Here is a 16950-nt window from a genome sequence, read left to right on the forward strand (position 1 = left end):
AAAGAAGGACACTACAGAATGATCAAGGGATCAATCCAAGAAGAAGATATAACAACTGTAAACATTTATGCACCCAACATAGGAGCACCTCAATTCATAAGGCAAATGCTAACATCCACAAAAGGGGAAATCGACAGTAACACAATCATAGTAGATGACTTTAACACCCCACTTTAACCAATGGATAGACTATCCAAAATAAAAATAAATAAGGAAACACAAGCTTTAAATGATACATTAAACAAGATGGACATGATATTTATAGGACATTCTGTCCAAAAACAACAGAATACACTTTCTTCTCAAGTGCTCATGGAACATTCTCCAGGACAGACCATATCTTGGGGCACAAATCAAGCCTTGGTAAAAATAAGAAACTTGAAATCATATCAGCTATCTTTTCCAACCACAACGCTATGAGACTAGATATCAATTACAGGAAAAAATCTGTAAAATATACAAACACGTGGAGGCTAAATAATACACTAATAAACAACCAAGAGAACACTGAAGAAATCAAAGAGGAAATCAAAAAATACCTAGAAACAAATGACAATGAAAACCCGATGACCCAAAACCTATGGAATGCAGCAAACGCAATTCCATTGTATTGTTTATAGCAATACAATCCTACCTCAAGAAACAAGAAACATCTCAAATAAACAACCTAACCTTACACCTAAAGCAATTAGAGAAAGAAGAACAATAAAACCCCAAAGATAGCAGAAGGAAAGAAACCATAAAGATCAGATCAGAAATAAATGTAAAAGAAATGAAGGAAAAGATAGCAACGATCAATAAAACTAAGAGCTGGTTCTTTAAGAAGATAAACAAAATTGATAAACCATTAGCCAGACTCAAGAAAACAATGGAGAAGACTCAAATCAATTGAATTAGAAATGAAAAAGGAGAAGTAACAACTGACACTGCAGAAATACAAAGGATCATGAGAGATTATTACAAGCAACTATATGTCAATAAAATGGAAAACCTGGAAGAAATGTACAAATTCTTAGAAAAGCACAACCTTCCAAGACTGAATCAGGAAGAAATAGAAAATATAAACAGACCAATCACAAGCACTGAAATTGAAACTGTGATTAGAAATCTTCCAACAAACAAAAGCCCAGGACCAGATGGCTTCACAGGCAAATTCTATCAAACATTTAGAGAAGAGCTAAAACCTATCATTCTCAAGCTCTTCCAAAATATAGCAGAGGGTGGAACACTCCCAAACTCATTCTACGAGGCCACCATCACCCTGATACCAAAACCAGACAAAGATGTCACAAAAAAAAGAAAACTATACGCCAATATCAATGATGAACATAGAGGCAAAAATCCTCAACAGAATACTAGCAAACATAATCCAACAGCACATTAAAAGGATCATACACCATGATCAAGTGGGGTTTATTCCAGGAATGCAAGGATTCTTCAATGTATGCAAATCAATCAATGTGATAAACCATATTAACAAATTGAAGGAGAAAAACCATATGATCATGTCAACTGATGCAGAAAAATCTTTTGACAAATTTCAACACCCATTTATGATAAAAAGCCTCCAGAAAGTAGGCATAGAGGGAAGTTACCTCAACATAATAAAGGCCATATATGACAAACCTACAGCCAACATCATTCTCAATAGTGAAAAACGGAAAGCATTTCCTCTAAGATCAGGAACAAGACAAGGTTGTCCACTCTCACCACTATTATTCAACACAGTTTTGGAAGCTCTAGCCACAGCAATCAGAGAAGATAAAGAAATAAAAGGAATCCAAATTGGAAAAGAAGAAGTTAAGCTGTCACTGTCTGCAGATGACATGATACTATACATAGAGAATCCTAAAGATGCCACCAGAAAACTACTAGAGCTAATCAATGAATTTGGTAAAGTTGCAGGATACAAAATTAATGCATAGAAATCTCTTGCATTCCTATACATTAATGATGAAAAATCTGAAAGAGAAATTAAGGAAACACTCCCATTTACCACTGCAACAAAAAGAATAAAATACCTAGGAATAAACCTACCTAAGGAGACAAAAGACCTGTATGCAGAAAACTATAAGACACTGATGAAAGAAATTAAAGATGATACAAACAGATGGAGAGATATACCATGTTCTTGGATTGGAAGAATCAACACTGTGAAAAGGACTGTACTACCCAAAGCAATCTATAGATTCAACGCAGTCCCTGTCAAACTACCAATGGCATTTTTCAGAGAACTAGAAGAAAAAATTTCACAATTTGTATGAAACACAAAAGACCCTGAATAGCCAAAGCAATCTTGAGAAAGAAAAATGGAGCTGGAGGAATCAGGCTCCCTGACTTCAGACTATACTACAAAGCTACAGTAATCAAGACAGTATGGTACTGGCACAAAAAACAGAAATACAGATCAACGTAACAGGATAGAAAGCCCAGAGAAAAACCCACTCACGTATGGTCAGCTTATCTTTGATAAAGGACGCAAGAATATACAGTGGAGAAAAGAAAGCCTCTTCAGTAAGTGGTGGTGGGAAAACTGGACAGCTACATGTAAAAGAATGAAATTAGAACACTCTCTAATACCATACACAAAAATAAACTCAAAACGGATTAAAGACCTAAATGTAAGGCCAGACACCATCAAACTCTTAGAGTAAAACATAGGTAGAACACTCTATGGCATAAATCACAGCAAGATCCTTTTGGACCCACCTCCTAGAGAAATGGAAATAAGAACAAAAATAAACAAATGGGACCTAATGAAACTTCAAAGCTTTTGCACAGCAAATGAAACCATAAACAAGACCAAAAGACAACCCTCAGAATGGGAGAAAATATTTGCAAATGAAGCAACTGACAAAGTATTAATCTCCAAAACATACAAGCAACTCATGCAGCTCAATATCAAAAAAACAAACAACCCAATCCAAAAATGGGCAGAAGACCTAAATAGACATTTCTCCAAAGAAGATATACAGATTGCCAACAAACACATGAAAGAATGCTCAACATCATTAATCATTAGAGAAATGCAAATCAAAACTACAATGAGGTATCATCTCACACCGGTCAGAGTGGCCATCATCAAAAGATCTACAAACAATAAATGCTGGAGTGGGTGTGGAGAAAAGGGAACCTTCTTGCACTGTTGGTGGGAATGTAAATTGATACAGCCACTATGGAGAACACCATGGAAGTTCCTTAAAAAACTACAAATAGAGCTACCATATGACCCAGCAATCCCACTACTGGGCTTATACCCTGAGAAAACCATAATTCAAAAAGAGTCAGGTACCACAATGTTCATTGCAGCACTATTTACAATAGCCAGGACATGGAAGCAACCTAAGTGTCCGTCAACAGATGAATGGATAAAGAAGACGTGGCACATATATACAATGGAATATTACTCAGCCATAAAAAGAAGCGAATTTGAGTCTTCTGTAGTGAGGTGGATGGACCTAGAGACTGTCATACAGAGTGAAGTAAGTCAGAAAGAGCAAAACAAATACTGTATGCTAACACATATACATGGAATCTGAAAAAAAAATGGTTCTGAAGAACCTAGGGGCAGGACAGGCGTAAAGATGCAGACGTAGAGAATGGACTTGAGGACACGGGGAGGGAGAAGGGTAAGCTGGGACGAAGTGAGAGAGTGGCATGGACATAAACACTACCAAATGTAAAATAGCTAGCTAGTGGGAAGCAGCTGCATAGCACAGGGAGATCAGCTCGGTGCTTTGTGACCACCTAGAGGGGTGGGATAGGGAGGGTTGGAGGGAGGGAGACAGAAGAGGGAAGAGATATGGGGATATATGTATATGTATAACTGATTCACTTTCTTATAAAGCAGAAACTAACACACCATTGTAAAGCAATTATACTCCAATAAAGATGTTAAAAAAAAAAAAAAAAAAAAAAAAAGGATGGCCACTTCTCTCATCCAGAGGTAAGGCATCTGCCCCCTTCCCAGAGGGCTGCCCTGTGACTTGTTTGACCAACAGAGTACATTGGAAGTGTTGTATGCCAGTCCCAGGCCCAACTGGTAAGAGGACCCTTGGCTTCTCGGAGCCAGGAGCTGTCACATAAAAAATCTAGCATGCATCAACATGGGATCATCAATAGGGACCACAGGGGAGAGACTCCCTTCTATCAGAGATATGGATTGGTTCTCCATCTCTGTCCTGTTTTTTTTGTTTTTTGCAGGGTTTTTGTTGGCCATGCCATGTGACTTGAGGATCTTAGTTCCCCAACCAGGGAGTGAACCCAGGCCCCAGTTGTGAAAGAGCCAAGTCCTAACCACTGGACTGCCAGGGAACTCCATCCTCCCTTGTTTTTTACAGTACCTTGAAGATATCTGTGACATAGCATTTCTCTAACTGTAATAATTATCCACTTCCTTCTCTGCTACAATTACTACTATTCCTACTATACACACCACCTATTTTTTGAGAACATACTCTGTGTCACAAGTATATTCTACATTATATCTAATTCCTACAGCAACTCTGCAAGGCAACATTCAACATCCACATTTTAAATATAAGGAAACTGAGTCCCAGAGAATTTAATCCATTTGCCCAACATCACACAGCCAGGATATGGTAGAACTTGGACTTAAACCTACATTTGCCAAAGTCCATGCCCTGGTAATGCTGACAAAAAGCAAGGCTAGACAAAAGTAACCCTATCTAGGAAGAGGAAGGAAAGTATGCAGTGCCCTTTAAGCTTTTTTAGATGAGGACAGAAGAAAAAAGACATATTTAAAGACTAACCTGATAGATAAGATAATACACAGGAATAATAACTAACAAGCTATTGCAATAATCCGAAATGGGATGAGAAAATGTATAAAGAGGAGGAAGATGGATTTGAAAGATATTTATGAAAATATAGCTATGACTTGGCATCCAGCTGGTCATGGTAAATAAATTAAAGATGTCCTCAGAGAATTACCTTTACATGACTAAAAGTTGACTAATAAATGCACCTTTGATGTACAAAGTGGAAGAGGATATCTGTTTACGATGGAAATTTCCACTTTGAGCACACTGGGTTTGAGAAGACAGAAAGATGCTTAAGGCAAGATGTTGAACAGGCAGCTAGCTGTTCAACAGAGGCCAGAGGACCCAGCATGGGACAAGACTGCAGGAGAGATGAGGGCAGAGGTGCAAGCAAAGCCATAGGATGGGTGAGGTCTCCAAAAAAGAGAAGGGAGATACCCAGGGCTGGAAGGCTGAGAGTCTAACCTTGAAGGACACTCAGCTATGCAAACAGGAAGAAAAAGACAAGTATCAGTGTCTAGGAAGGCACCCACAATAGTCACCAGGAATTTGCATTGGGAAAGGGAAACAATAATGGAATAATAACTGTAGTTAACATTTATTGAATGCTCACTAGTTGCCACACACTAGTTTATGTTCTTTGCATATAATCAGTAATTTAGTCTTCACAAACTCCAAATGGAATATAATATAATTAATACAATTTTGCTGATGAGAAGATTAAACTCAGAGAATTTCAATAACTTCCTTAAGATCATACAGTTGGTAACTGGTCAATCTGGGATTGAATCCAGGAAACCTAGCACCCCAGGCCTCGTCCTTATATATCTATATATCAAGATTTCTAAAAGGGTAGAAAAGCTAACACTAAAGTCATATCAAACCACAAGTCACATCTGAGAGCATTCTATGCTCAGCTAAACATGCCTGGAGCAGCTACTGGGGATCTGTAAGAACAATACAGAAACAGATGAGATAAAGGCTGACTCTCAAGGAGCTGGTAGTCTAGGGTGAGACAGATAAATAAACTGATTATTAAAATGCGTGATAACTGCTATGTTAATATTTAACATTCTATGGGAGCTCAGAGAAAGAAATAACAAATTTTCTTTGGGAATGAAGCTCAGCCAGTTAGTGGAGAAGGTGAGTATTGAAGAAGGGTGGATGGTCCACCAGGAAAAGAAAAGGAACTCAAGACACAGGTGCAAAATGGAATTACGAGGAAACACACCATACTCAGGAAATGATAACAGACCACTCATGGGTGGGAGTAGAGATAGGAAAGACAAAGACTGAGGATAATTCTGGGAAAAGGACTGAAAGATAAGCTAAGAATTTAGCCTATATTTGATCATGTGAAACTGAAAAACCTCTGGGGCTTTGCACATGCTGATTTCTAGAACTGTTGCTCCCCATACCTCACCCTCACCCCCTTCACCTACTGGCATCTACATCATCTACAGATCCCAGCTTCAGCATCACTTCTTCTGAAGAAGTGCACTGCAGGTCACATGCTCCAACAACTTCCTTGACTTCCCCTTATTCTATTTCAATGACCACCAATTTTACTATAATTACCTATTCACTATCTGTATTCTCCACTAGACTAAAATCTCTGTGATTGAGAACTTTTCTGATTGTTCACCACTGCACCTCCAGTGCTCTACTCACCTTGTGGCAATTAGTAAGCACTCAATAAATATTTGATGAAATTAATATAAAAATAAGATTTCATATCCTCTAGCATGAAACTCAACATATTATTATTACATACAAAGCATGAACCTCAAAGAGTATGTGAGAAGGGGAAACTTATAATCCCCACTCCTTGCAGAAATGTATTTCAATCCTATTGGCAAAACAAATGTAATTGTGTGACACAAGTTCACAGTGACAGACACTTTTCATTTATACATTGCAAAATTGAGTTATGCTCCAGGGAGATCGTTAAGAAATGCAGGCACACTTATCTCCAGCACAGGATGAAATATGCAATCTTTGATTCAGAATTGTATGTTTTACCGTACAAGCAAAATTGTTTTAAAAGAAAATCTGTGACTGAGAAACTGTTGGAGGATTTTTGCAGACAAAACACATCAAATGCCTGGGCTGCCAAGAGGAAGGGTGACAATTCAGATGGACATATCAAAGAGAAAATCTTGCAATGCTATAGCTGATGGTATCCTCAATGAAGTGAAATAGCTTTTTTAAAGGGAACTACATTTGAGCCAAATGCAGGGCAAAATACAGCATGATCAGAGAGAGGATAGGAATGGTTAAAAGTCTGAGAAGTACGGCATATGAAGCCAGTGGAAGGATCTAGCAATATGTGGCATAATATAAAGAAGACTTGGGGATGACACACCTCTGTCATGTTGTAGAGGGGCTCCATAAAGATACCTGTAAGTCCTCTGGTCAGCTTAAGATAATTTGATATCTGCTATCCTCATCTGCCCAACATCCCTCTTTCCAGAAGGAAATGCCATTTTCCTGCAACATATGCTTCTGGTAAAGCTGGCAGTCACCTCTGACCAGCAACCTGATGTGTCATCCCCACCCCACGATGGTTAGTCATGAGGAGAGTGTCTGACTCAAGCAAAGCCAACCAAAGTTCTTCAATGAGAAATAGCATTTGTTTCTCTTCTTTGGACTCATGAGTTAAGGATGGTTTAAGACACATGTTTGCCTATAGCTATTTTTCTGAACACAGCCTGAGAATGAATCCAACAACAAAACAGCATAGGGACAAAGAGAGAGATATAAATATGGGTACAGACACAGAGAAATAGAGACAGAGAGGGAGACACGGAGAGAAAGGGAAGGAAAGAAGGAGACAAAAAGGAGAGGGAGACAGAGACACAGGGAGAGAGCTAGACTAGATGATAATGTTCAAGCCCTGCAGAGCCATGTCTGAAGCCTGACTTTTCAGCTATGAACCAATCAGTTTATTTTCTGTTACATGATGCTGAAAAAGACCTCAGTAATACATCATCCAAGAAGCAAGTTGGTAAAAACACTATACTCAGGCAGTTCATTAGGATATATACAGAGAAAGCCCTCTTCAAAGTCTTATTTAAGACATAAACCCATTTGAATAAACTAAAAACATGTTCATAACAAGTCTGCTTATTGTATATGAAATGACTGGGATTTAGAGGGGGCTACTATTTACAGTTGTTAACTCTAGGGTGTACAGCAGTGGAAGTGGAGAGGAAGAAATGGTGACATAAAACTGTGATGATTATAAAAGATCTTGTCGGAATAGATCAAACACAAGGTCATGAACTGGGGTGGGGCGATCGAAGAGGAAGGTGAGGGTCCTCGCGAGGAAGAATCTGCCAACAGGAGATGGTGAAGACTCCCTTGGGGGGAGATTCTAGGGCATTTTGTGAGGAAGCAGAGAGAACTCACTGGTCAGAAAGGTGTCCATGCTCCCCACCTTGTTCTGACCTCAGAGGGAACTTCTAACACTAAAGTCAGAATGTTCTCAGCGATTTGAGGAATGTGCTGTCCCAGGAGCACTTTCAGCTAAAAGGCTATTGTGGACATGCTTACATTCAAGAAGTATTAACTTGTAGCAAAGAGAAAACTGAATACATATTTCAGAAATTAGTAAAAATGAAGGCTCCCAACCAAAATCCAAATGACCATCCAGCCTAGCCAACACTACCCCCTACTGTGCCCATATAACCATTGTTAATAGTTTGGTACAATTTCATTCCTACTCTCTCTCACACTCACTCATTCATGTACACCCAGATACAAACATCTATATATTTACTTTATAAAAGTGGAATTAGGGCTTCCCTGGTGGCGCAGTGGTTGAGAGTCCACCTGCCAATGCAGGGGACACGGGTTGGTGCCCCAGTCCGGGAAGATCCCACATGCCGTGGAGCGGCTGGGCCCGTGAGCCATGGCCGCTGAGCCTGTGCGTCCGGAGCCTGTGCTCCGCAATGAGAGAGGCCACAGTGGTGAGAGGCCCGCGTACCACAAAGAAACAAAAAACAAAAGTGGAATTATTCTAAACATTAGAGTCTGAAACTTGCTTTTCTTCCCCACATAATAAACCAGTGATATCTTTCTAGGACAACACATGAGCTATTTCTCATGGTTTTTAATGGCTGCATTATATTCCACATTAAAAACCAGTACTCTGTTACAAATACTTGGTTGGTTTTAATTTTCACAGTAACTTTAGATTTAAAATAATCAACTGTATGTAAAGCTTTAATGCAGTTTTTGACCTCCCGTGACCCATACTATATGATGCATGTATTTAAATCATATTTTGGAAAATACTTCCAATGAGTCAATAAACTTTCATTAATAGGTTTCGATTCTCAAAGCACCAGGAAGCACAGTGGATAGAAGATGGTGGTTGGAGAAATGCATTCAATAATATATTAATGAAGTCTTGCATTTTACTTTGATACAGAAGTCTGCCATCTGGGTGGAATTAGGAATCAAGGTGAGCATTCTTGCTCGAGAGGCACTACCCTATATCAGTCACCCACAAAGACTCAGGGCAGCTTTAGAGAGAAGAACAAGATACCTTGCTAGGAGTCACTTGGCGAGCAGCAACATCACACCTCTCTGAGACATTCACTCTGTACTTCAGGCTGTCTCATGACAGCCCAATTGTCATGCTGGGAGGAATACAGCAACATAGAAGCTAGATGTAAATAAATCATACCCTTTCAGGCTTATATGTCCTGTAACATCCAGAGTGAACCTTCTACCTCAATGAGAATGTCACTCTTGGGACAGGAAATGATGGGAGATAAATGGCAAGTTTCCAAGACTCCCAGAAGAAAACAAAGCCATTTGACTCCATTTAACTTACAGTATTAGAATTTTGATGTCCACTATCAGAGAAGGAAATGGAATTATTGGCAGAACTATTAAAAAAAGAGAATGTGCTGAATGGTCCATTTGTTCAAAGGTGTTTACAAAATACCTAAATCAGTGTTTATGTAATTACTGGTAAACTATCAGTCTCCCAATTAAAAGGTTAAGTTCTGTGAGGGGAGGAGCCTTGTCCTTATTCATGTCCTTGATCTTTTTCCCATTGGGGGAGATAGAGACATTTAAGAAAAAAATAAAGAAAAATCAATTGTGGTTTTAATCACAATTGCACTAAGTTTTCAAAGGAGAAGGATGGTTTTGATTGGCTCAGAGAGGACTTCTGCAAGGAAGAGAGGATTGAGCTAAAATGTGAAAGACATTCAAGAGAGGAGGGAGCAAAGGAGCTTTCTGGGCAGAGGGATGAGCCAAGGCTGAAGTGGCTGAGCACAGAGCACTGGAAAAAGAGAAAAAATGTCCAGAGTGAAGCTGGTGAAGGGCATGAAGGGCATGACGTGGGGATGGGAACATAGACAGGAAATAAATGGTGCAAAACCCTACAGGTCAAGGAGTTTGGTTTTATCCTCAGTGCAATGAACAGCCATTGAAGGGTTTTAAGCAAAGGAACAATGGGATAAGAGCTGCAGTATTAAAAGATCGCTGAGATCTTGTAAGTATCAAGCGGATTAGCAGGGATAAAATAGAGGATAAATTAGTGGGGATAAAATGGGAGATTGTTGCAGCGACATACAAGAGATGATATTAGTTTGCACTAGGATGACAGAAATGGGCAGAAATAGACTAGGATCTGTGCAGAGAGAAAAATCAGTAGGACTTGTCATTATTTAAATGTAGGGGATAAGGGAAGACTGCGTTAAGAGTAACTACCTGGTTTCTCGATGTGGCAGCTGCTGGAAAAGCCATTCATTGAGGAGGAGGTCCAAGTTTGGTAAGAAAGATCATGAGTTGTGTGGATAGTTACAAGAAACTGGAACTAACATCCACTAACACGGAGGGCTGCACCAAGCTGGGCCAATGCTATGCCTTAAATGGATCATCTAACTTCACCCTAACCGCCATCCGATAAAATAGGTGCTACTGCCCGCATGTTCAGAGGTAAGAAAACCGAGGCTCAGCAAGGCTTAGTAACTTATCACCATTCTCAGAGCTAAAAACTGGCTGAGCTGGGATTTGAACCCGGATTGCCTCCGTTCTAAAGCCAGTGGTTCTTAATTACCAGTCCACACTGCTTCATGACAACTGAGGCCTACCCAGGGAAAATTTCATGGTTTCAAAAGGTGATAGTCAACCTGGAACTCTGAAGCCAAACCTTCTTAGGAAACCTTCAATTCTTCTCTCAAGGCTGCCCAGAGAAAACCATCCACATCAGGAAGATGATTCTACGTTTTCCCCCATTCTTCATTCCCCACCCGCTCAGGCTTTTTGCCCAAACCTCAAGGTTACCTCCAGGTGCCCTGATCTCCTCAACTTTGCCTTCTCCAAGTTCCTATAATACTTTCAGTCTCACCACTTATTTTGGCAACGATCACATGCAGGCTACGCTGCAGGATGTCCATATATTTTCTGTTTCCTCACATTTTATTTTTTCTAATGTGAACTTTCTTTACAGTATATACCGACTGTCTTAAAAAGTCTTTCATGCACTGAAATCAGATTGTTGTAAATAAGCTGATAAACACAAATTTCAAATTGTGACACTATGGTTCTGCCTGCCAACCAACAGTTCTGTTTCACCCATGTTACCATCTCTAGTTGTAGAGTGGAATCTCATTATACATTGCATTTAAATTATGTACATTCATCTACACGTTCTTGGCAGAGCAAGAGAGAGAGAACATGTACAATTTAAACAGATCAGGCCATTACACATGCCATTCTAATCAATAAGCACCTGTTCCATAAAATAGGAGATGAATTTGCTGTTCCCTCAGCTGGTTTCAGTCCCTAAGGATCTTTCACAGCGTGAGTAATTACCTGGGAAAACTCTACTTTTAGTGCATAAAGGTACATTTTTTATTTTATTTAAAAAAAATGTTTATATCTTTATTGGAGCATAATTGCTTTACAATGTTGTGTTAGTTTCTGCTGTACAACAAAGTGAATCAGCTACACATACACATATATCCCCATATCCCCTCCCTCTTGAGCCTCCCTCCCACCCTCCCTATCCCACCCCTCTAGGTTGTCACAAAGCATCAAGCTGATCCCCCTGTGCTATGCAGCAGCTTCCCACTAGCTATCCATTATACATTTGGTAGTGTATATACGTCAATGCTACTGTCTCACTTCGTCCCAGCTTCCCCTCCCCCTCCCACCTCTTCCCCTTCCTCAAGTCTGTTCTCTACATCTGCATCTTTATTCCTGCCCTGCCACTAGGTTCATCAGTAAAAGGTACATATTTTAGATATAGCACAATCTCTAATTTTAAGTCAACTATTCTTCCTATTCCTCTATTAAAGAAACAGTGACCTATCCCAAGACTAGGTGGAAAGCTGGGTCTTCTGGACTAATCAAGAGACAGTAAGAGATTGTCCCTGGCAATTCTGCTAACATGAGATATTTCACACCACACTTTCTTTTGGGAACTACCCTTAAGATATGACTACAGTGATGGCAGCATATGTTAGTGTAATCGTCTGACTTTTCAACTGCATTCTGACTTTATTATTGAATATAAATAAGCAGGAATTGGAAAATGAAAAGTGCTGATACAAATGGTAAACATGCACCTCCAACAAATGAGGCAAAGACAGAAATCATTAGGCCTCCTGAAGTCAAATGTGAAGAAGAAGAACACATTTATGCAACAAGAATGAAATGCTAGCTTGGGTCCAAAAAGCAAACAATTATTGGGGATTTTATAATCACCTTTGACTTCCTGGAAAAGAGGCTCCCCCGTCACAGGCACAAACCTAAATATGCACACAAAATGATGATACAGACACATTTTCGGAAGGTCATGTTCAAACAGAATACTATCATTCTGAACCACCCTGCTGCCTACTGGGCAGAGAGATTAATTCTTGCTTCTCAGCATCCTCAGAATTTTCTTCGTGCCATCAGTATACAACTTAGGGCTCTATCTGTGGGAAACATGATTGCAGCTTAGACTGTAAGCTCCCTGCAGGCAGGTTCTTGGCCTTACTAATCTCTAGGCCTGCAGCGCCTTAGAGAATGCCTGACTAAAAAGGGTGCTGTGCTAAAGCTGGAGAGTGAATGAATACGTGAATAGCCAGATTTACCTCTCTGAGATTCATTTCCTCTAATGAATTAGGGAAGAATGAAAGACACAGCCCAATAGCCATCCGGCTGTTGTCTCCAGCACGGAGCTCCACTACGCAAATGGCTCTGGCCTTACCTATCCAGAGAAATGCAGCACAGGTGAAAAATCGACGCCGTTGTGAGCAGGACATCTAGAGATGTCCGGACGAGGCAAAACATCTCCCCATAAATCCAGACGTCTTGAACCAGCTCAATGGCACCAAAGGGCATCACCAGCACTGACACCAGCAGATCCACAAAAGCAAGAGACACAATGAAATAATTGGTTTTTATTTTCCTGTGGGTGGAAAAGTATAAGGGAGGAAGCAGTGGGAAGGATGAAGGAAGGAGGTTAGGGGGAAAGAAGCAGGAGAGGAAAGAGGGGGGAAAGGAAGCAAAGAAAGAAAGAAAGAAGGAAAGAAGGGAGGGAAGAAAAGGAAAGAAAAGTCAGATGTGCAACATATTCTGTGAGATTCAGTTTCCCCTTCTGTCACATGCGTGGTCCAGTCACTTCAGACTTCTCCAGACCCCTTTGCACCAGAAGCCCTCTCTTACCCTCCCCTGTGACCACAATGGCCTGACTTGAGCCCCCGACGCACAGAGTCCCTCTCAAGGGTTTTTACAGGGTGCTCTCTCTCCCCACCGTTGGCCTAGCTACACCCCATCTACCCTTTAGGTCTCGGTTTAGTCATTCTCAGAACACCCTCCCAAGAGGCCCCCTTAAAAAAAAGTGTCAAATTCCACTGTCTTCCACTCTTTGACTACCATGTGCCTCACATTTGCCACGCTTGTTAGAATTTAGTTTTTACACTTTCTTGATTAGAGCATGTCTTGCTTAAAGAGGAAGCAGCAGATGAGATAGGACTGCATCTTTTATCCCCCTTTACGGCTTGGTGGCTCTTAATCTAGGCTGCACACTAGAATCACCTAGTAAATTTTTCTAAGTATTGATGCCCAGGTCTCATCCCATATCAATTAGTCCAGGGACTCTGTGTGATCAACCCACTTACCCACCCACAAGTTTGCCAGATAAAATATAGGGCGCCCAGTCAAATTTGAATTTCAGATAAACAACGAATAATTTTCTAATGTAAGTATATCACAAATATTGCATGGGACATACTCATGCTACATATTAGTAATTTTAAAAGGGTCTTCAAGTGATTCTAATTGCAGCCAAGGATGAAGCGGAAAGAGCAGAAGACCCATGTTTAAATCCTAGATCAACTACTAGTCATCTACCCATTCTCTGAACCAATTAATAAAGTGGAGAGGTTAGATTAGATGTGCTCTCAGCAATTATATATAGAGTGATACAACTATTACAGAAAAAACAACATAGGAAACAGAGGAAAAAAGACAGGATAGAAATTCACTTATGTGCTTGTACTACTGGTTATGTTAGAACTATGGGATTATATGTGATTTTTTTCCATGCTCTATTTTCCAAACATCATTCCCATGAATCTTTTTCCCTTCATAATTACAAATTATAATGGACATTATAAATTCAGACCTCAGTTTTCCAGGGAGAGCCCAGAACTCCACCCGGGTTTCCTCATGAGGTTGCCTCACGTAACTCACCTGAGCTGCCTGTCCCTGCACACAGCCACCACCACCAGCAGGTTCCCCAAGACTGCCATCAGGATAACAGCCGACAGAAATGTGAGCAGCACGACTTTCTCCACTGACCCGAAACCCTCCTTGGAACTGGAAGACACACAAACACAAAGAATTGAAGGAAACTCTGAGACACAGGAAAGAAAATTAGTCTTTTCCTCATTCATCTTCAGGAAGGTAACTTCACTATCAAAGCTGCAACACACATGTACTGTGCACCTAATATATGCCAATGTCTGCACTTGTCACTTTACATGTTATCCTGGTTAACTCCTACATAATGAGAAGGAGGAGGCTCAGAGAGGTGGATTAACTGTCTTGAGATTGCACAGTGATTCTCCATCAGAGAACTTGAGGCTTTCCTTCAGAGCACTGACCTCAGCTTGTGCTCAGAAATGTTTTTTGTTGATTCTTGTTTGGCACACCTACTCAGCTAGCTTGTAAGCTCCATGGGGCAGGGATGTCGTCTGTTTTATCCACTGACAAATTCAATTTCAGTGTATCATTCATATTTATCGAATGCAGGAAAGATGACTTTGAATGAGTGAATGACAGTAACTTGAACCACTGTGTGAATACAAGGACCACCCTGTTTTCAGTACCGCATCCCAGCCCACGCAGAAGCTGCTGTGTGCACGTGGGCTGTCCAAGGAGTAGGTCATGGCTGAAGGCTGTTCTTATATGGCTGACCTGGACAAACTGATCCCGTATTCTGCAAAGCCCATTGGAAAGACAGCAGACAATCAATAAACTCAGGGACTCCTTTCACTGCCCTGAACTACATTTCTTTTGGTGCCCAATATAACAGTTCAAATTTGTAAATTTCAGCAACTGATTTGATTCTATAAACCCTGCCCTCCAACTGTCAACTCAGCATTTTGTCTCACTAACTTGGAAGTGAGTGTCCCCTATCAATAAAAGTATAATGAATGCAGGTTATTCAGAAGCTACAGGAAAAGTTTCATTTTTAATAGAGTAGTAAAATGTTCTTTTTAAATGAAGTTTCAAAGAATCTTAAAACTCTTAGACCCAAATGCACATTTCAATACAGAGAAACTAAGGCACAGAGAGGGGAACTGAGTTGTCAGAGCACATTAGTGGCTAGCCTGGGAGAAGCTGCTTGTTCTGTAGGCCACCACTCGGAACACAGGTCCCCTTGAACCAAGAATGATCTGTCTTTACTGAGCTCTTCTGACTGAAAACCAAGATGGCTGCTGGTCCCAAATCGCAGCAGCCCATGAAGTCTGGGCTCTGGCTTTGTCCAAAACTTTTTCCATTAGGCCTGGCATGGAAGACAAGGTGACAACTGGAATAAGGAGTCAGAAAGTTCCACTCTGCTCACAAGTGGTTTTATTGCTTCACTGAAGTCCTTATGGCTAGGGTTCAGATGAAAAGAAATTTGAGGTACGTCCATCTAAATCACCCTTCTACACCTAAATTCCAACTATCAACAGTACAAATAATGGACAAGTAAGATTTAACTCAATGAGGAAAAAGAATTCAGTAGCATGCTTTGGCTATCCAAAACTATTTTGATTTTAGGCCATGTTAATTGAGGTAAAGTGTCTAATAAAGGAGGTGATAATGCTCTTTTCCTTGTCCTTCTCGGAGGCTCTGACTCAGAGCCCCTCTGAGACTTGTTCCCCCCTCAAGGTCTCTACACTTATTCCTTCTTCCTGGAATGCTTCTTCACAATATTCAGGTCTCAGATTAAAATTAACTCCCATTTAATGTGCCACAGCCAACAAACATTTTTCATTTTCTTTATAACATTTATTGTTATCTAAAATTACTTCTGTTATTGTCTGTGCCCTACCCCCACAGACTCACTTTTGGTTATGTTTTTCACCAAAATTCCCAGCGCCTGGCACAGTGTCTAATCTACAGCATGTGTAGTGTAAGGGTAGATGCAGTATATAGGAAGTGCACAATTACTCTCTGAGTGAAAGACACTGTGTTCATAATGGTGAGGTTTATTCTTCAATGTCTTTGAAGACAGGCTGCAGGTATGGAAAAGTTTTTACCTAGACAAGAGAAGACCCAAGGATGAGACATAAAAGCTATTTTTAACCATCTGAGGACGGTCCTTTGAAATAAGAGTTGACTTATGCATTCATTCATTCATTCCACAATACTTTGTTGGTTTTTTTTTTTTTTTTGGTGCGTTTAACATACAACTCTTAACTGTATAAGAGTTATATATTATAAAGAAAACTTCTTAAAGTAAAATATACCCTCTTTGCTAAAACAGCTAATTAACCAAGAGATGATGCTTTAAGTATACAGTATATTCTCTTTAAAACATGCTTTAAAAATTACTTATATGTTTATGATAAATTTTCCTTAGAAAATTTTGTTAAAATAAATAGGAAAAAAATTAAAGAGGTTCTCTGGATGCTTCATTAATAAGTAACCCAAAAGTCTT

At 40.0% G+C, this 16950-nt stretch overlaps 1 protein-coding gene across 4 annotated transcripts in view; it reads right to left on the reverse strand.

Moving 5' to 3' along the window:
* Positions 1–16950, reverse strand: part of HTR4 (5-hydroxytryptamine receptor 4) — a 158974-nt gene that overhangs the window by 67045 nt on the left and 74979 nt on the right. For all 4 annotated transcript variants that reach the window (XM_007447487.1, XM_007447488.1, XM_007447485.1 and 1 more), the window contains exons 2-3: positions 14490–14615; positions 13003–13203 (exon numbers count right to left, since the gene is read on the reverse strand). In XM_007447487.1, coding sequence (XP_007447549.1) covers positions 13003–13203; positions 14490–14615 — 327 coding nt within the window. The remainder of the gene's footprint in view (positions 1–13002; positions 13204–14489; positions 14616–16950) is intronic.

This window comes from Lipotes vexillifer, unplaced genomic scaffold (assembly GCF_000442215.2).
Source record: "Lipotes vexillifer unplaced genomic scaffold, Lipotes_vexillifer_v1.1 scaffold1009, whole genome shotgun sequence".
NCBI lineage: Eukaryota > Metazoa > Chordata > Mammalia > Artiodactyla > Lipotidae > Lipotes > Lipotes vexillifer.